At 41.7% G+C, this 21,310-nt stretch overlaps 2 protein-coding genes across 6 annotated transcripts; one reads left to right on the top strand and one right to left on the bottom strand.

Moving 5' to 3' along the window:
* The first annotated feature begins 107 nt into the window (after positions 1–107).
* On the top strand, positions 108–7,474 carry TRMT61B (tRNA methyltransferase 61B). The gene is made up of 7 exons (XM_081000225.1): positions 108–1,143; positions 1,743–1,845; positions 4,001–4,191; positions 4,957–5,048; positions 6,176–6,402; positions 7,022–7,090; positions 7,263–7,474. Exons 1-7 carry the CDS (start codon positions 382–384, stop codon positions 7,328–7,330), a joined length of 1,512 nt encoding a protein of 503 aa, XP_080856351.1. The 5' UTR covers positions 108–381; the 3' UTR covers positions 7,331–7,474.
* On the bottom strand, positions 6,988–20,714 carry SPDYA (speedy/RINGO cell cycle regulator family member A). Of its 5 annotated transcripts, none has more exons than XM_081000281.1 (8): positions 20,179–20,714; positions 19,422–19,458; positions 17,340–17,589; positions 16,373–16,431; positions 15,068–15,153; positions 13,412–13,583; positions 8,922–9,213; positions 6,988–7,632 (listed from the first exon to the last, which is right to left on the bottom strand). In XM_081000281.1, the coding sequence occupies exons 2-8, from the start codon at positions 19,422–19,424 to the stop codon at positions 7,544–7,546; spliced, it is 951 nt and encodes a 316-aa protein (XP_080856407.1). In that variant the 5' UTR covers positions 19,425–19,458; positions 20,179–20,714; the 3' UTR covers positions 6,988–7,543. The 5 variants fall into 5 exon arrangements, with proteins under 5 accessions (XP_080856407.1, XP_080856409.1, XP_080856408.1 ...); XM_081000283.1 differs by lacking the exon at positions 19,422–19,458 and adding an exon at positions 19,018–19,100 and having other exon boundaries at positions 20,179–20,712; XM_081000282.1 differs by lacking the exon at positions 19,422–19,458 and having other exon boundaries at positions 20,179–20,709.
* Positions 20,715–21,310: the final 596 nt, after the last annotated feature.

Here is a 21,310-nt window from a genome sequence, read left to right as displayed (position 1 = left end):
TTCCAACCCAGCCTGCTCCGTTTGCCCAATACGCGTGTCCCCCTCTGGCCCCGCCCCTCGAGGAGCCTAATCGGAACCGGAGGTGGGAGCCGCGCGGAGTTCCGTTCGCTTTCTCCGTCCCTTTGAGCCCCTCCTCGCGCTGTTCAGCCCGGGCGCCTGCAAGGCTCCTACTAGAAACCTACTAGACGTCCGCACTTTCGCCGACGTCCTCAGGATCCACGGTGGCTCCTGCACCGCGGTGCGTAGCGATGCAAGCCGCCCTCCGGCCCGGGGGAACCTGCAGCGGTGCAAACCCTGCGGTGGCCGTCGGAGAGACCTAGAGGAGAGGAGGGTCCGCGGGGCGCCTTGTCCAGGAAGAGGCGGCAGTGTATAAAAGCGACGATGAGGTGCTGGCGCCTCGGGAGCCTGCTGGAGGTGCGCGCTTCGAGCTGGGAGAGTCGGGCTGCTCTCGCAGGCAAGCAGCCGCGGCCGCCCTCGAGGGACACGCTGGGCTTCCCTCGGGTGGGCGCTCCAGAGACCTGCAGCGCCCACCCGAGGGAGCTGCAAGGGGCGCCGCTGCTGCGCGCGGGGATCGGCTCCATAGGCTCGAGCCGCAGAGCGCTTTCTAGCTCCGCCGGGGACAAGGATGGACGGGACGAGCCCGAGGGACGGCCGGCCGGCTCTGCTGCGGCTCCGGGGCCGGCGGTCGCTCGGAGGCGCGCGTGGCACAGGTCGCTCTCTCCCTCGGAGAGGCTGAGCCAGCTGGTCCAGCACGGGGAGCTCCTTAACCCGCCCGTCGTAGAGGAATCCTCCTCCCCTCCTTTCGCCGACGTCGTTCCCCAGGAGGAACTCCAGCCGGATCGGGACTCTCCCTCCGAGGTGCTCCGGGACGCGCCTTCCAAAAACGCGCCCTTCCAGGTCGGGGATCTGTTCCTAGCGGAGAGCCGACGGAGGCGCGACGCCGAGTTCAAGAAGCTGTGTAAACTCGCCGCCGACGGAGTACTGACTAGCACCTGGGGGGCGGTGAAGTACGCCGACATCGTGGGCAAGCTCCCCGGGCAGATGTTCCGGACGTCCACGGGCCACACCTTCCTGATTCGGAGGCCTTCGCTGGAAGAGTTTGTGTTGCTGATGGAGAGAGGACCCACCATCTCGTATCCCAAGGTGGGAGAGCTTTGCCGCCGCCCCCAAGCTGTCGTTGGACTCCCGCTCCCATCAACCCCAGTCGACGTGGCCAATGGGCAGGGATGGCGGGAGTTGTAATTCCAGGGACAGCCTGGGTTGATCCAGCAATAGCGATGGAGGCGCCTTAAGGGGGAATCTGATGATGGCTTGGACCACTTTTTCTCCGATGGCTCCCGGAATTAAGGTTACTAGTACAGTGTTGCAAAATCTAAGTGATGAATGGGGTTACAGGTCAGATGGCAGGTCCCAGAACAAAGGCCAGTGAGAGAGAGAGAAACCTGAAACACTGATTGCCCTGGTTTTAGAGCAGTAAATCTGGAGATTTCCCGTCTTAAGCCACCACCACCATTAGGTTCAGAATCTAAAATTACCTAATAGCCCCACTGTTTGAAGGGTTTACTAAGATATATAAGTGAAACACTTTGAACACTGTAAAATGGTATATAAGTGCTGAATAGTATTCTTATTTCCCCATAAGTCTTAGCCAGCGGTTATCAATTTGCTTAAAAAGCACAAATTTGTTATAAAGCACAAGGGCTAAGCTAAACATTTATGTTCTTTGCTCTTTTAACATGTAGGATATTAATGCAATGCTGCTGCTAATGGACATCAGTCAAGGCGACACAGTGCTGGAAGCAGGTTCTGGGTCTGGTGGTATGAGTTTATTTCTATCACGAGCAGGTAAAATATTGTCTGTTGACAGAATCCCAGCTCTCCCACACATTTTAAGAACACAGGAAGCTGCCTTGTATCGGGTCAGATTGCTTGCCTGCCTAGCCCAATATTGCTTACTCTGACTGGCAGTGGCTTTCCATCTTATGCTATATGTCCCTTTTAATTGGTATGCTTAGGATTTAAACCCAAAACTTTCTGTATGCAAAACATGTGCTCTATCATTGTCCCCCTTGTCATTATCATGCCCTGAATTACTCTTGAATTACTCTAATTTATTCAAATTCAGTCCTACGTGCTGGGAACTTTAGCTGCTTTCCAGAAAATGGCAGAGCTCTCATTTCATCACACAGGGCTGAAGTCAGAGGAAATGTTGGCATGTGAGAATGGATGCACTTTGGGGCATAGGAACACTCTTTAGGCTCCTTGACACTGACACTTTGGACACTAAATGTGAGAATCAAGCCTTGGTGTAGTGTGCCCTCCTTTAAAATTACATCCTGCCTTTCACTAAGAAGTTCAAGGTGCTGTACATTATTATTATTTATTGAATTTATATACTGCCCTGTACCTGGAGGTCTCAAACATGGGGCTATGCCATTTTTTAAAACCACAAACAACACAGGAAAGTGCATTGGACTAAGTGAGTGATTAGTTCAGGGGAGCCAATGTGCTACCTTCCTGGTGGTGTTGGACTGCAGGTCCTAGTCATCACTGCATGCTGGTTGGGTCTGATGGGAGTTGTAATCCAAAAACATCACAAAGGCACCAGGAATAGGTTTCGATTAGCCTTAGGTTGCCCAGTCAGCATCACAGCTGCTTGTAGATTTAATCATGGGCCTTCCTGTCCCAGGGACACGGGTAGCGCTGTGGGTTAAACCACAGAGCCTAGGACTTGCCAATCAGAAGGTCGGTGGTTCGAATCCCCGCGACGGGGTGAGCTCCCATTGCTCGGTCCCTGCTCCTGCCAACCTAGCAGTTCGAAAGCACATCAAAGTGTAAGTAGATAAATAGGTGGGAAGGTAAACAGCGTTTCCGTGCGCTGCTCTGGTTCGCCAGAAGCGGCTTAGTCATACTGGCCACATGACTCGGAAGCTGTACGCCGGCTCCCTCAGCCAATAAAGCGAGATGAACGCCGCAACCCCAGAGTCGGTCACGACTAGACCTAATGGTCAGGGGTCCCTTTACCTTTATCTTCCTGTCCCAGGCCAGGACCAGCACTCTGGTAACTACACCTAGCTATTATCACAAAGTAATTGCATAAATGTGCAGACATATTTCTGTGACCAATACAATCTGCTATCTTGAAGTGCAGTTCGTGCCTTGCATTGTTTATTCTGTTATCGTCAGGTTGAGCTTTCCTTTCAGGTGAAGACATCCAAGTCCTCATTCTGGCTTGGAGATCTATAGCAGATATCCACAGTAATGTCTATTAGGTCATATTTGCCTTCCTGTATTAAGAGCTCAATTTCTTCTTGCTTGTTTCCCATCCTCTGTGTATTTGTGTAGAAACAACTGAATCCACGAGTCATTCTTCCACACACTGCTGCTTCTGCCCCACTCTGTAGAGAGTCACCTGCCACCACCACACGTCTCTTCCTTCTCTGCAGGTGCATAGGAATTTGCCTTATACCAAGTCAGACCCTTGGGCCATATAAGCTCAGTATTCTCTACACTACAAGGCAGCAGGCCTTGAGGGTTTCAGACAAGAGTGTTTCTCAGCCCTAACTGGAGATGTCAGGGATAGAATCCAGGAGCTTCTGCATTCAAAGCAGATGCTCCACCAAGCTATGGCCCTTCCGCTAAAGCACATTGAAATGCTGTATGTTACAGCTTAAAATTTGGTAGCTCCTGAAAACACCCAGTGGGGGATAAGCAATGACTCTAGGAGGTGAGTGCCATAATAGTATTGCAATTTTATATTGTAAACTAAGCTGTGATCCTTGGATCAAAGGCAGTATAGAAATGTTAATTAATAATAATAGTGCCCTACTGCCATGTAAGCTTATAGCCCTGTTAGCCATTATGCTCTTAGTGGTTGTAATATTAGGAAATAAGTTATCATATCTGGTAGGCTAGTGTTTCATTTCCTGTGTCATTTATTCAACTCGGCAGAAATGAAGAGAGCAGTAACTAATTTTGGTTCAATTTTATTTGTTTTCAGTTGGGCCACAGGGACGTGTTGTAAGTTATGAAGTCCGGAGAGACCACTACAGAGTGGCGAAAAAGAATTATAAGAGGTGGCGTGATGCATGGAAAATAAGTCATCCTTTAGAGTGGCCAGATAATGTGGATTTCATTAATGAAGACATTTTAACAGCAGCTGAGGCTTTGAAAAATGTAACATTTGATGCAGTAAGTATCTTTAAAAAAAACAACAACAAAGAAACAAAACAGGCACCCTGTTTCTGGAATTATCACATCTCCCCCTGAGAAAAGAGACATATGAGAAAAGCGGATTGATCTTTTTTCAAAGCTAGAAAGCAAGTACTTCATAATGGTATATTTAGAGAGCAAAAAGCTGGTGTAAAGGAAGCCGGTTTAAGTTAAGGTGGTATAAAGTTACACTAGATTCAAACTTTATTCAGCAGTGGTGTTACTGCTGGTCTAATATCCTCATAGATTTGCACAGAAAACACATCTTTTATATTCTCCTTTAAAGTTTTTAAAAACAGAGTAAGTTCTGTTCTCCAACCCAGTTCATTCTTTGAAACAGTGAGTAGAAAAGATTTCTGTGCTGCCCATAGTTCTCCATTAGAAAGAAACTTGTGAGAGTTTTTGATTGAAATCTTGATAATTTCTGCTTCAGTTTTTAGCTGTGTTTTTTGGTGGTGGTGGGAGGGCAGTTACTTCTAGTGAGTACAGAGAACATATATTGGGATTTCAGTGTTTGCTGGAAGGGAAATAAAAATACTACTATTATTACTGTTAGTATTAATGGTGATGCTGTTTTGTATTATTGCAACTCACCATGACTTTTCCATTACCTTGATCACTTTCTTTTCACCTTTTAATATAATTTATCCAAATTAATATTCTAATATCCTCATAGATTTGCACAGAAAACACATCCTTTATAGTCTCCTTTAAAGTTTTAAAAAATGTATGTTTCTTCCATAGATAGCTTTGGATATGCTTGTGCCCCAGAACGTTTTATCTGTGGTTATCCCAAATCTTAAAATGGGGGGCGTTTGTGCAGTATACCTTGCAAAGTAAGTATTGATCCTGCCTATTTACATGCTCCTTTCTGCTACATGGAGTGATAGCTTCATGGAACTTGCAATGGCTTCATGCAGTTTGTTTATAAATGGTCTTAAAGATTATTATAAAGTACATTTATCCTAACTTCAGATTTCCAAAAAGCTATAATAACTGACAGACACAAATATCTTGGTCCGATATACTGTTATTTATAGTGGACTGAGACTGAACCTTCCTCCTTGTCCTCCCTCCTTTTCTTATCTCCCTTTGCATATCAAGCTTCAATAAAAAGAATGTGGTTTATTAAAACAGTTTCCTGTAGCATCCAAACTGGGGAAACTGTGACTTAACAAACTGCAATATATTCCTCTAAGCCAGGCACCCGAGAAGGGAAATTACAGATCTAAGGGTCTTTCTTAAAGTTGTTTTGACTGAGATCATTGCATCTGATCTGGTTTTAGTATAAATGTTATTGTAATAGACTTTTGATATGCTGCCTTGTGTGCTTCTAAGTTGACGGGGAAAGGCAAAATATTAATGTTTAGATAGCATCGGGGCTAGTCAGTTACATCATTAGTGTGTCCTAGTTCCTAATAAGTGATAACTGATGGCTGTTTGTCATGTTTTATAGTCTCGTTGCTCTTTGGGATAAACGGACTTGTAGTTCAGGCAAGAGAGCTAGTTTAGTAAAAACGTTTGGGCTGGCTACAGTCAAATTTAAATATAGCTCTTTAACCAAGTGAAATACTGCAGTCCTGTGCACACTTACTTGGAAGTGGGACTAACCTCTGAGTGAATAGGCATAGGATAGGTTTACAATACAGTGGTACCTCTGGTTACGTACTTAATTCGTTCCGGAGGTCCGTTCTTAACCTGAAACCGTTCCTAACCTGAAGCACCACTTTAGCTAATGGGGCCTCCCGCGGCTGCCACGCTGCCATTTCTGTTCTCATCCTGAAGCAAAGTTCTTAACCCGAGGTATTATTTCTGGGTTAGCGGAGTCTGTAACTTGAAGCGTATGTAACCTGAAGCGTATGTAACCCAAGGTACCACTGTACAAACTATTATATTTTATACATTTATGCATGTGTGCAGATTTATTCACTGGCAATATATATTATTTGAATTCTTCTAAAAGTATCACCCAGGTTATTGATCTGGTGGAAGCCATCCGGACCAGCAAGATAAACCTTTTTTGTGAAAGGATAGTTGAGGTGACACACAGAGATTGGATAGTACTCCCAGCTTCCTGGAAAATTGGTGGCGTTTTCCACAATATGAAATCCAATCAGAACAAGAACAATGAATCAGCTTGCCATGATGAAAATGAGGAGATTCCTGCTGAACAGAACAAAGAAGGTGATGGTATGGACCAAGTTCTAATGAGATCTTGTTTTGTGGCAGTCACTAGAATGTTGCAGTCCCACATGCTGTGTCGAGATGTGAACCTTCATGTAAAATACAGTCTGAGCTGACCACCAGCAGACTGTTGCTGGGTACGCAATCTGCTACTGTACTTTTGTCCGTAAGGGCCTGGTATTGGATTCTTCTTTATGATGGTGATATTCAATGTTGAGCAGGTGAAATTTCCCTTCCTTTCCTCTATCCTTCAGCCTCTATGGGCCCCCCAAATCTGCTCCAGGGAATCACCTGGATCTCTGGAGCATATCTGGGGGGCTGCAGAAAGGAGGAGAGTAGAAATCTGTTTCACTCGTGAATGGGCACAACTGAATATTGTCCATTGAGATTTCTAGCCTACCTTTCTAGTAACTTTACCACTACTGTATTGTCTTTGAGGAGTGAGGACATATGAGAGAGCAAATATCTAGAGAAAAGAAGTAGAGAAGGGGTTTTCTAGAAGTGGGAGGGAGAGGAACAACAAATGGGTTCAACATGGAAAAGAATGTCCTGAGGTAGAATTATTTAAAGCAGAAACTGGAATTAAGAGTGTTGCACAACAACTTTCTAAATTTTATTTTAACAGCTCTCATTTCTGATGAGACAAAACCACCATATATTGCTAGACCTTACCCTTGGCAAGTGGGGCACACAGGTAAGAATGGCTTGGCAAATATTTTATAAGATATACATTTATTACTACTATTTTTTCATAAGCACTATTACTTTTTCAAAGAAAAATGGAATTAATGAATAAATACTTATGCTTTCCGGCTACTTATGTGTTGTATCACTAATGCTGATGTTTTATTTTCCTTCCAAACTAGCCTTTCTTATCAAGCTGCGAAAATTTAACCCGGCATACCCAAATACTACTTCAAATGGTACATCCTAATTTGAAGATTGCACTTCACCAGGATTAAAATTGTAAATTATATCATTGTTGTTTATGCAATTTAGGAATCCACAACTTTGATTTATGCTGACAATATTTTTGATACTAAAAGTTTCAGCAAAATAAAAAACTTAAAATAATAAATCATATATTGTGAAATGTATTTCATTCAGACAATTAATTTCTTAAGTTGTTGGCTGAAGTATGGTTTTTTTATTCTTCATTTCCAGTAAACCAGTCCATGGCTTTATCTTGACATGGGCAGCTACTTTTTCTTGCTTTGTTGGGCAGATGTTTGCAATCTATGAAAAATTAGGGAAGAAATTCACATTGAATGCATATGGGATTACAGTGCAGTTTGTCCCAGGTAACGTGAAGTGCTTATTGTGTTCTATAGGATGGATTACACTTATAGGAGCAGTGGATAATTAATGTCGGATGAAAAATATCTGTTCTCCATCTGTAAACAAAGAAAAGGTTGTAAAGTGGCTTGCCATTGAAATGCTATGCTTGTTCGGGAGCCATCTGTTGTTCTTCCCTACAACTGGGTAGTTGAATCCTTACTTAGTAACTGCTGTATTGCCCCACAAACTCACTGTGAGTGACAGATGCTACTTCATTGCCAACTGCTGAGTTCATCCCATCATTTGTACATAAAGAACTGACAAATCAGGATCCTCTTACAGCAGTGCTTTTATACTAACAACAGAAGGTGTCATCCTACATTTGTTTAGCACTATAAACATAAATCTGAATTAAAGGAGTCACCAAGAAGTCAACGAGGAGAAGTGTAGAATTGCTCTCTTAGAACTAGAGGGGATCGCTTTAAAGCAAAAAGTTAATCACTTTTGATAGACACTGCTTGATTACTCCATGTAATACTACATATCTTACCATGCAGTTAGGTTCCAGGGACAGTGTTCATCATTTTTTTATTTTAAAAAAGTATATCCAGAAAAAACCCACATGCTTTTAACATTTCTTTTCACTTTCCCAGCACTACTGTTTGTAGGAGAGTCAGTTTCGCTTTTAATTGAACTTACAAAACTCAGCTCATATTTGATGTAATTTGCTGGAAAACTGAGTTGAGTGGCTTTGAGAAGGGCCTATAAAGTAGCTAGGCTTAGATTTTTCTTGTAGTTCATTTTACAAAATCTATCATTAACCAAATTCACAATTTAGAAGGGAAGGGAAGCATTCTATAAATGACTGAGAAGGAGAGATAAAACAATCATAAGGACCAGGGACAGAGAGAAGCTTCCATCCAGGAAAAAGCTGGAATGCGAACACCACCACCAAAGGATGCGGGTGTGATCAAAACATTATGCCCAGAACTGTGATTTATGCACATGTTGCACATATGACAATGGCTTTTCTCCGTCAAGGAGGCTGTAAGTAACTATGACCCACCTACGAGGCTTAAAGGATGTAGATTCAACCTATACACCAATAGCAATAACATTGCTGAGAATATTGAGTATACCTAAGCAAGTTCCATTAAATCAAGGGTACTGACTTCTGAGTGACACAGCTAGAGTTGGGCTGTGAAGGTAGCATAAATAAAATTACTTCAGCGTTTACCATACCATACCTTGTGAATAACAGTGCAGAGATGGCTCAGGTATTTTACCAGCTGGAAGACAGTCATGCAATCCCTGAGGTATATGTTGTTCCATCATTTCCAGTGTGCCATTGGAGGAAGAGGAGGATAATCCCAGCCGTATATATCTTGTCTTTTTCCCACAAAGCAAACAGTCTGTAGGTGTGGCATTAGGTCCTCGAGGAAACTGTACTCCATCTCTGCTATTGTTTCTTGTAGCTCCACTATGATGAATAGAACGCTCCCGCTGCCATATATAATGTGTTGAAGCTATAGCCATTACCTGTGTTTAAAAAAACCAAAAAACTGAAATGGAGCTGTTATCAGAACAAACAAGCAAATAATGCATAAAAATCACAAAGGATCGTTAGTTGGTATTGTTAGCTTTCTTAATTGCTAGTAAAACAGTTACAGAGCAGGGAACAGGAATGAGCTGCTATTTTATTGGACTACTTTTTAAGATCCTGAAGAAACCACTTTTCCACTCCTCGGAATGTTAATTAGGCCTAACTTAGAACAAAAACACATTTTTTCAGTTACTAACAGCTATTCAGATACATAAAAGACTAATAAATTACACATATTTAAATTTGTTTCTTTTTTCAAATTTTGATTATCTATTTTAATACATCTCTAAACAATATGTGACTTGATAAATAATGTAACATTTGATAGATAATACTAATACATTAGTATTTTAGCATTTTTACATACACATTTGGTTCGTCATTTAACTTCCATGAAAATGAAACACAGCTCCTAGAATCATAGAATCATAGAGTTGGAAGAGACCACAAGGGCCATCGAGTCCAACCCCCTGCCAAGCAGGAAACACCATCAGAGCACTCTTGACATATGGTTGTCAAGCCTCTGCTTAAAGACCTCCAAAGAAGGAGACTCCACCATACTCCTTGGCAGCAAATTCTACTGTCGAACAGCTCTTACTGTCAGGAAGTTCTTCCTAATGTTTAGGTGGAATCTTCTTTCTTGTAGTTTGGATCCATTGCTCCGTGTCCGCTTCTCTGGAGCAGCAGAAAACAACCTTTCTCCCTCCTCTATGTGACATCCTTTTATATATTTGAACATGGCTATCATATCACCCCTTAACCTCCTCTTCTCCAGGCTAAACATGCCCAGCTCCCTTAGCCGTTCCTCATAAGGCATCGTTTCCAGGCCTTTGACCATTTTGGTTATCCTCCTCTGGACACGTTCCAGTTTGTCAGTGTCCTTCTTGAACTGTGGTGCCCAGAACTGGACACAGTACTCCAGGTGAGGTCTGACCAGAGCAGAATACAGTGGCACTATTACTTCCCTTGATCTAGATGCTATACTCCTACTGATGCAGCCCAGAATTGCATTGGCTTTTTTAGCTGCCGCGTCACACTGTTGGTTCATGTCAAGTTTGTGGTCAACCAAGACTCCTAGATCCTTTTCACATGTACTGCTCTCAAGCCAGGTGTCCCCCATCTTGTATTTGTGCCTCTTATTTTTTTTGCCCAAGTGCAATACTTTACATTTCTCCCTGTTATAATTCATCTTGTTTGTTTTTGCCCAGTTCTCTAATCTGTCAAGGTCGTTTTGAAGTGTGATCCTGTCCTCTGGGGTGTTAGCCACCCCTCCCAGTTTGGTGTCATCTGCAAATTTGATCAGGATGCCCTTGAGTCCATCATCCAAGTCGTTGATAAAGATGTTGAATAAGACCGGGCCCAAGACAGAACCCTGTGGCACCCCACTAGTCACTCTTCTCCAGGATGAAGAGGAACCATTGATGAGCACCCTTTGGGTTCGGTCAGTCAGCCAGTTACAAATCCACTGAGTGGTAGCATAGTCAAGACCGCATTTTACCAGCTTCTTTACAAGAATATCATGGGGCACCTTGTCAAATGCCTTGCTGAAATCAAGGTGTTAGGATATCTGAACCTAAGGGGTCCGGATCCAGTCACCTCGTGCCCTTGCCGTTGGCGTGAAGGAGTCAAACAAACACCAGGGTGGGTTTCACAGAGAAAAAGGTTTATTGCAGAATCTGCGCAGAGACAGCCAGCGGAATAGCTTCCAAAGACTGGCCGCCCCCCCCCCCTATTGTCTTGCGAGCATTCTTATACTGAAGCTGCAAGCTTGGCTCCTCAGTTGCTCCCCAATCAACAGGCAGAGATACACTTTATTACCTTATTAGGCTAGCTAAGCCCCCCCTCCCTTTTGCAGATCTTTGCAGATATTATTTGCTTTGCATTGTAATGTTTGCATCTTTGCACAGCCGAGGCAGGAAGCTAGACAGGAAAACCACTGCCGGCCTGCAGAGCTGAGCATCTTCAGCTTAGCTATGTAGGAAGCTAGACAGGAAAGCCACTGCCGGCCTGCAGAGCTAACCTGCAGAGCTAGAAGCAATTGTTAGCTGGAGCTAGCTAAAACACGATGGAGTTTTACCCCCCCTTCTCTCCTCTCCCTTCAAAGGTAGGCTACATCCACTGCGTTCCCTTCATCTACCAGGCTTGTAATTCTGTCAAAAAATGAGATCAGGTTAGTCTGACATGACTTATTTTTCAGAAATCCATGCTGACTATTGGTGATCACAGCATTCCTTTCTAGGTGCTCACAGACTGTTTGCTTAATGATCTGCTCCAGAATCTTCCCTGGTATTGATGTCAGACTGACTGGGTGGTAATTATTTGGGTCCTCTCTTTTCCCCTTTTTGAAAATAGGGACAACATTTGCCCTCCTCCAGTCTGCCGGGACTTCGCCTGTTCTCCAGGAATTCTCAAAGATGACTGCCAGTGGTTCTGAGATCACATCTGCCAGTTCTTTTAATACTCTTGGATGCAGTTCATCTGGCCCTGGAGACTTGAATACATCTAAACTAGCCAAGTATTCTTGTACTATCTCCTTAGTTATTCTGGGCTGTGTTTCCTCTGCTGAATCATTTGCTCCAAATTCTTCAGGTCGGGCATTGTTTTCTTTATCGGAGAAGACTGAGGCAAAGAAGGCATTGAGTTCAGCCCTTTCTGTGTCCCCTGTTTGCATTTCACCATCTTCTCCTCTGAGTGACCCCACTGTTTCTTTGTTCTTCCTTTTGCTACGAACATACCCATAAAAGCCTTTTTTGTTGCTTTTAACCTCTCTAGCAAGCCTGAGTTCATTCTGTGCTTTAGCTTTTCTGACTTTGTGTCTACACGTGCTGGCTATTTGTCTGAATTCCTCTTTGGTGGTTTCCTGTCTTGAACTGTGGGGAAAGCAGACTACTGTACTACTTTACATGCAAAAAACCCATGAACTATTCTGTAACAGAAAATCTCTTGAGATAGTAAAGCTTCTAAGTCTATGGCTTCGGGTTTATGCATGAAGGAAGAAGATTTAAAGCTTCTATCCTCTGTTCATTTAAACTTCTTTTATTGTTTTGTCCAAACTTGGGAAACATGGGTTTAAAACCAGTAAATTTGAATCTCTCTTCACATATAAAGAGGATGGGGGGGAGCATGTGAACTCAAGGCCCATGGTTTTAAGAATAAACTACAGTTTGTCATTGCATCTGTACTAGGCCAATTTCTTAGTGGTGAAATTAGTTTTATGATGGGTAAAGCAGACAGGCAAAAGAACAGGCGTCCTGATCAAAGGCCTATTTGGTCTAGCATCCTGTTTCCCACACTGGCCAGCTAGGTATCTCTGGGAAATTCACAGAGAACCCAAAATACTGTAACTTTCCTTTGTAGGGGATCTGATGCATTGCAATTACCTCCACTGGTACTATGAAAGTCTCCATTCTATGGTTTTATTTTAATTTTCTCCCATTATCCTGAGTAAAAATCAGGAAGATTTTTTTTGTAAATGTGTTTACCATTGCCCTGCCCCAAACTAATGTTTTTATTCACAATCCTGATTATTCTACTAAGTAGCAACCCTTTTCACCTGAGTTTGATGGTAATCCATTAATGGGAAAGCTGGCTGTATGGTACCATAAAGGTCTTTTTCGGGAAGAAAAACAGCATTAGCATTTCCTTACCAATGGTCTGACTATATCCTTAATTCATGTTAGTAATAAAAGCAAAGTATGCTGTTTGATAACTGCTTTCTTGCACTTTGCATAGTTAGCCAAAAGTAAGTTCACTGATTCTAAAGGTGCTTACTCCCAAATAAGTGTGAATACAACTGCAGACTTGGTCAATTTTAATGTATTTTTTTCTGTTTAATTTACCAGTGTAAACATTCTCTATGAATGGTTTCATATTTTCCAATAAATGCTAATGTCATTATTTCTGATAAGGGAATCCCCTTTGTTTGAAGGTAAATAATTTGTTGGAATGTTTTGAAAGCAAAGTATCAATCGGCAGTTAAATTGAGCCACTCATTATAACTGGGTGGGTAATGTTTACAAACAGTTCCTTTATATAGCTTGGAGAAAAAACAGAAAGAGGCTTGTTACAAAACAGAATCTGCCTATTAAAATTCATTTGCTCTTTCTTGGTGCATATAAAATATACCCGCCTTACCTCCTCACAGCAGCGTCTGCTTACAATAGCCCTATAATCCATCTTGCTCCAGAGTTCATCCCTTCGAATTAAGAAATCAGGGAAAAGCTTTCTCCAGGATTTTCCTAAAGCCCATGGGAAAATCTCATATTTTGACTCTTCATCATCTTCTTCAACTGTATTTGCCAGGTACCTACAATGATGAGGACTATGACTCACTTAAATATGGTTTTGATCTCATTTGTATACTGCTAAGTCTTCTCCCTCCTCCTTTTCTTTGGTATTTATATACATTCCAAAGTGCTGGAAATTTAGTTTGGACAAATGTTACCAAATGATTTTTCACCAGATGAAAAGATGGGCACACAATTAAGAATGCTGAAAATCTCAAGTTTAACATATAGAAAGCATGTTTCTACTTCTTAAAAGGTTTGAAAGTGTGTGGGCAGTGCTTAATGAAGTATCATAAGCCAGAGTGTGTGCTGAATATCATTTTTTCTGTTATGCAGTGGGCGGGATTCTTGTCCCTCATGGATAACAGAAACAGAGTGAATGAGGCAAATCAAAAGAATACAAGAAAATCGCCCATTTTGCATAATTTATACAGGTCAACCTCTCTCAGCATAGAATTTCAAATTACCATGGTAGAGAATTTCAGTTTTATTGATTCAAAAATGTTCAAGTATTAAATAATATTAAATACATACTTTTATGTGCATGCCACATTTCCACAGTTCAAACCATGCTCAAAGAGGCTTACTATATGAAAAAATACATAACTACAACATAACAAAAGTAGTCATAAACAATAAATAATTTTAAAAATTCCCAACCAAAGCAAACTATTTCCACATATGTAAATTTCCACATATGTAAATCACAGCAATATCTAAAATAAAGATTTAAAAAACCCAACAGCAACAATCCATGGCAACCAAACTCTCCAAACAACACCCCAGCTGAAGAGTCTAGTCTTACATTAACTTACGTTCATAGTATTCTCATTAATTTCAGTAGGAAGTACAGGTAAATGCAGTTTCATTGTTAAACTGCCCGGAATGAACCTTTTGAAATCTATCTGCATCACTCGAACTCAGGACACAAGGGAGAAACTTGCTAAGAGGAAGGCACACTTGGCAAATCCACACTGTGGAAGGACATGTGGATCCAGAATTGGCCTCTACAATCACTTACGGACTCATTGTTAAAACTGTGTTTATGGAAGACAATCTTACTCGGCTATGAGTGATCACCAAAGTAGAAGCATAGGGGATACATTCAAAGGTGGCACCTGGGAAATAAAAGCCCAGTTGATTCTTATGAAGGCTTTGTGCTGTGGTGGGCTTTTCTCCATCAGCAGCCTTTATTGGGTGGAGGGGAGGGAGCTTTTCAAATAAGGAGGATGCTTTGGGAGACAAAAGTCTTTATCTGCAGAAATCAATGACAGTTTAACAACTAATAAACTAGGTTCAACGGGTAATTTAACACCATAGTCTTGGCACCCGCGTATTAATTTCCAACATGCTATAAGCCTTCAAGAGTCAAGACCCCATTCTAAATAAGTAATTGATGGTGCAGTAAGGTTTATTTCTAACTTCACTGTTATCTCAAATAATAAACTCTTAAGAAGCCTCTGACACATTTTAATTGTAATCATAATATTTGGAAAATACTTACAGAGCTACAAAGAAATTAAGCCTGGTGTGTTCGTTTATACTGTAGCCAGCTCGCTTGAAATAAACAAAAGTCATTGCCAAAAGGTACTGTTGGAAAAGGTAAAATATCAATTTCTGGCTATTATTTTTTCTTAAAATGACAACATTTCCCTAAAAAATATTTTCGCCAGTAGGGAAAAGCATATACTTCATTTTCATTACAGTGGTACCTAATTCGTTCCAGAGGTCCGTACTTAACCTGAAACTGTTCTTAACCTGAAGTACCACTTTAGCTAATGGGGCTTCCTGCTGCCGCCACACCGCCGGAGCACGATTTCTGTCCTCATCCTGAAGCAAAGTTCTTAACTTGAAGCACTATTTCTGGGTTAGTGGAGTCTGTAACCTGAAGTGTATGTAACCTGAAGCGTAAGTAACCTGAGGTACCACTGTAATTGAATCTGGCATTAACAGTACGGTCCTCATATTTTAGCTGCAATATATTAATGTGCAGTGAAAGCGGGATTGTGAGCATAACAACTAGTAGAAAATATATAGTTGTATCCTCTGCCAAAGAGGCAGAATGGGGAGCCCATGGCTTCTTAACAAGGGGAAATAGGTCATTCCTCCAAAAACATTTTCTAGTACACCTTGTATTCCATACATCTGACCAGAAAAACAGCAGAGATTCATGAAGCTCACAGTCTAAGCAGATTAAGTGTGATCAAACATTTTTGCAAGCAGAGTTTTTAAAAATGCCTTGCTCATCTAGGAAGCTGGCCCCACTGAATTCATTTGGAGCTTCCTAGTAAACAATTTTATTTAATCAAAAAAGCTTTAAGTGAATAATGTTGTTTAATACAACAGCATAGGTATTAAGAGAAATGGAACATGAGTTTAATCTGAAACAAATGTTTTAAAGGCCAGCCCGCATATTATATGTGAACTGGAACCCAGCCTCCGGAGCTTCTAGTTTTGGCTGCCACAGACTGGAAAAACAGGGACTTATATTTGCATTTGCAAGATATGTACAGTTCAGAGGGCCACAATGGGTGGTATTCAACGATTTCCCCCTTCTCTTCCGCATGTGCCCTACACCATCCGCAAATCTGCTCTGGAGGATTGGAGGAACTCCCAGAGCAAATTAGCATGTGAAGGGAGGAGAGAGGGAGGTCATACCATTGCGCAGGAAGAAGTTATACTGAGGGAATGATTTGCTGAGCGCAAGACTGAATACAACCCCAAATGCGCTAGCCTGTAATTGAAACAAAATCCTCAATTTCCTCACCCTTAAAGTTTCACAGACTTTCAAGACAACACCCAGTTTTACCTTGTCTGAAATTTTACAGCAACAATCCATCCACAAGAAATCTTGAATCAAGTCATCATCTGTAAAATAAGCCAGCTGTGACATACACAATTATATGCAAAGCTCAAGAAGCATTAATTCAAGACAATCCTTTAACAAATTTAAATAATTTGCTCTTCCCCTTCCAAGCAAATGGAAGCAGAACTGTTTCTCACTACTGACCTAGAGAATTACTTGCCAGAGCATTTGAGTGCAGAGGTTATTCTGACCAGGCTGCTTTCAGATGGGAGTTTATTGTGTGATGGGTACTCCTCATGCATGCAAATTTTTTACATCATAACAACATGTCAGCACATATTCCCTGTCCTACACCTTTAGTCTAAATTTACCGTACCTTTCTGGGGAAAATCCAATAAGTTTTTTTTAAAAATCCAATGACTCATTTGCGTTATTACAATATTTAGACCCCATCTGGAGGCATATTAAATTAACAGATTCAATAGAAGCACTCTCTCCATTCTCTAATAGTGATTTTCTGCACCCTCCCCTGCTGTGCCCTAGGCTCCCCCTAAATGTTCTCTGAAGCAGAAACCTTCTGGAGCAGATTTAGAAGGGGGTCAATCTGCAAGGGGTACAAGTGCATGCCAAAAATGGTCTCCTCATCATTCCACTGACTTTTTCTTCCATCTACAAAGACATCTGTAGGCAATCACCACTGGATACTACCCAAATAGTCCAGTTTATAGTACATTATGCATGCCAGTATCTCATGATGACCATCATGATGTAGTGAAGTCAGTCTTGAGTATGGCTCAGTAAGATACAGTTTTAAGCTCCCATATACCCCTTCTAGCTTATAGGGTAATTTCAGGTTAGTCTTGACAAAATGTCTCACATAAAGGCATTCTGGACACAACTGCTTTTGAATGTGAAGTTCTACACACATATACTTGGTGCATTTTACAAAATGATTTATAAAGGAACCTACCAAAGAGCTTAAAGAAAGCTGTCATTTCCTGACGCTGAATTACAAGACATGAACCTTTTGGCCGCTTTGGCTTCTTATTATTAATGTTTTCCCCATAGGTCTCCTGGCTATCTTTAAATTTTGGTCGTTTAAGGCTAAGAGCTTTTTTTTGCTGATAAGATCTGGATGCACTTGATTTTATACGAACAGTGACACTGGGAGGTGTCTGACAGCAGCTCTGATTATGTTTCATTTTTCTAGATGAAGTTACCTGTTAAAATAAAAATTTAATTATTAGCCAAATTGATAATGCATGAGAGGCATTAATCTCTCTTCTCCAGTTTTACTTTCAGTATTATGAGAAATTTTATTTAATAGATTTTTAGATTTTTATATTCTTTCCCATTAATTTTGATATTACTTCCTGCAAGTTGTACTATGTAATAGTGGAGTACAGGGTCAGATTTAAGGTGCTGCTTTTGACCTTTAAAGCCCTTCACGGCCTAGGACTCTCGTACCTACGGGACCGCCTCTCCTGGTATGCCCCACGGAGAGCCTCAAGGTCCATAAATAACAATACCCTAGTGGTCCCAGGCCCTAAGGAAGTTAGATTGGCTTCAACCAGAGGCAGGGTCTTTTCAACTCTGGCTCCGGCCTGGTGGAACGCTCTGCCTCATGAGACCAGGGCCCTGCAGGATCTGATTTCTTTCCGCAGGGCCTGTAAGACAGAGTTGTTCCGCCTGGCCTTTGGCTTGGAGCCAATTTGATTCCCTCCCTCCCTCTCTTTCTTTTTTCTTTTCCTTCTCCTCCTGTGATGTGGCTACATTTTCATATTTTAATGTTCCATTATTTTAATGTTGTATTTTATTTTTGTTTTTAAGTTGTAATCATTCATCTTGTTTTTATTATTGCTTGTAAGCCGCTCTGAGCCCGGCCTTGGCTGGGGAGGGCGGGGTATAAATAAAAAATTATTATTATTATTATTATTATTAGCCCCACTTTCCCAAGCACTTGCTATCAACAACTTTGCGGGTGTCAGGAATTTTACTTTCTGCAATATGGCAACCCTAAGATAGTGTAAATGGTACTATTTCATTCTTACAACCAGGCCTTGCATCCCTTTTGATGTCACATGCTTCCCTTTTCTACCTATAGAGGGAATGCCTTTAAAATATTTTTATTTCTTACAACCAGCACCCATGACAGTTTGTGAGGTTAAGTATGGGAATACAGGAACCTGTGCACTTGGCAATTTGCCTTCTTTTCTTTACGGAGTTTCTCCTTTCTGCTTCACTCTACTCTGCCCCTGCCTTTCGCAAACCTACACAGCAAATAAATATGGAGTGGCCATAACCAACAGATCAGAACAAGGTCCGATTGTTCCTGGGCAGAGTCACGAGGGTAGTCTAAATTGAGTGAAAATGAATCTCCAGGTTTATTGGATGGAATCTAAATATTCACATTTGAAAAATGATTAAATCGGTTATTCACACACTGCAAAAATGTCACATAACAGCGACTCCTGAAAGCAGTATCACGACATGCGAAGCTGGTAAACATGAACCATAGCATTTGAATCTATTACTCCTGTGAGTCGTCCCCCCACTTAGATTTCTAAGGACTGGTAAAAGGGGAGGAATTTCAGCTTGCCTGACTCGAGGTGTTCCTGCCCAAATATAACCTTTTTCCACCCACATACCCTTTCGTGTGATGGAGCTGGACATTCCTTGCCAGTGTGCAGCAGGAGTCTGTATCTCTCACTCCTTGTACTAGTTATCAGTGCTGGGGATTATCAGGGAAATTCATTATTATTTCTTTCACCATTGCCTCCCCCCTGGAAAAAAAACCACACCCCTCTATCTGAAAAGTTCAAAACCTGGTTGCCCTCCTCCCCTCCAAAAACAAATGTTTGGAAAGCTTAGAAACAAGGAAATGGTATAGGCACGTGTGTCTGTCAACAGCACAAACAGAGCCTCACATGGAGATAAAAATCCTCGCAGGGAGCTCTCCACCCTTTCTGCACAACATCCCTTAATGGTGCTCCAACAGAGAACTGCATGAGTGGAAGTGGGAATATGGCAGCGATTTGTATACCGACCTTACCATTTTATATGAACCAGCTCCATTCGACCTTTTGGACCTTTCAGCAGGGGTGGGGGTGGGGAGAAATAAAAGGCGGGGGAAGAGAGCCATGCTATGTAAGCCACCTGCAAACTCATATTATTATGATTATATTTAAAATGGCTGCCAGGTGCTGTGAGAATAGTGATAGCAGTCATGTTTTTTGGTTTTTTTACAAACATCCCACAAACACCCTTTCATATAAAGGACATATCAAACGTGTTACCTTGTATCCTTCAGTGCTTATAAGTACTTCTGTGGATGCAATGCCCTCCTTTTTTGAGGGTAAATCTTTTGCTTTTTTAATTTATTTTCAGGAGCAGGATCCTTTGGCCCAGAGGGTGGAGCTAGACACAGCTCTCTCCCTCTGGCTGAAGGATATCAGTGCCATTTATAAAGCAGTATTACTGCAGAATTTCCTCTACAAGAAACTTGTTGTATGTTGTGCTTGTTTGAAGAAGCCCTATCTGCTGTTATAAATAAAAGATTATCCCTGCTGCCACCTTGCTGCTGCTGCGGTTGACAGAGACAGCAATGCTGTGAAGGGACAGAAAGTACTTAAGAGCGGCCTGTTGCTCCCTGAAAAGAAGCAGTATCATTGTGGCATTCCCAAGAATCCTACAAAGTCAGTCCAGGCCTTTTGTTTCCCTTCATGAAAATCCATGAGCCAAAGACTGAACTAGGATTTGCGGCTAGTGGCACCCGGAAACATGAGCTACCAGGAAAGCGCGACAATTACCTCAGGTTATATGCAACCTGAATGGGGAAAGAAAACAGGCTGGATCACAACCTCTCGCCACCAATCAAAAAATCTCCTCACACTGACATTTTCATTTGCCGTAAGAAAGGATCTCAGCATCACCCAGGGCAAGGAGCCACCCCCACTACATCCAGTCAGGACGCAGGCACAAGAAGCCTTGGCCAATTAAAACGCAAGGGACTGAACAATCCGCTCTGGTAAGCAAAGGATGCCCTAAAGCGCTAGGCCAGAGGGAGAAAAGGCATCAGCCAATCAGGGGGAAGCGAGCCTTGTTGCTAAGACTCTCAAAAGCTTCCCTTTTGGAGTGAGGAAGTCTGGAAATCACATAGAGCCATCCTACTGATATGTAATAAATGTGCTGTTGTTTTTTACTTGAAGTATTTACAGGCTACCTTTCATGTCATCCCCTCTCAAGATGGCTTCCAGCATATAAACTTAGAATGTATATAACAGTAATCAGCAATAACCCTAAAACACTGTAACTACAACATTAAGAATAGAATTCCAAAAACCACAATGTCATTAGCCTAGCAGCATTCATTCTACTCTGTTTTATAAAGTATTTATGTATATGTTCTTCATTGTATGTCACTTGGAGACCTGTTAGTTGACAATAAATAAATAAATAAATAAATAAATAAATAAATTGTCCAGTAGTATCTTAGAGACCAACTAAGTTTGTTCTGGGTATAAGCTTTCATGTGCATGCACACTTCTTCAGATACGCATGTACATGAAAGCTTATACCCAGAATAAACTTAGTTGGTCACTAAGGTGCTACTGGACAATTTTTATTTTTATTTATTTATTTCGACTGTGTCAGACCAACATGGCTACCTACCTGAATGTTTGTTGACAAACGACTAATAAGTTTAATATGTAAATAAATAATCCACACCAGTAATGACAATACAGGAAGAAAACACAGTAGAAAAAATGATTGCAGATAAAATAGTTAAAACCAGATTATCTAGGGTTTCCATTTTTCAAAAAGTGAAGATCCGGACACAAAAGTTTTTGAGCTTTTCTTGCAAAATCTCAAAGGGAAAAAATGAAGTTTTTGAGCTATTTTTAATTAAATTCTCAAAAATCTACCCTTCCGACATGGACT

Source organism: Podarcis pityusensis (assembly GCF_964106645.2).
Source record: "Podarcis pityusensis genome assembly, chromosome: 3".
Classification (NCBI taxonomy): Eukaryota; Metazoa; Chordata; class Lepidosauria; order Squamata; family Lacertidae; genus Podarcis; species Podarcis pityusensis.
The sequence above is the reverse complement of the archived record's forward strand: the minus strand, read 5'-3'. Positions and strand labels throughout refer to the sequence as shown.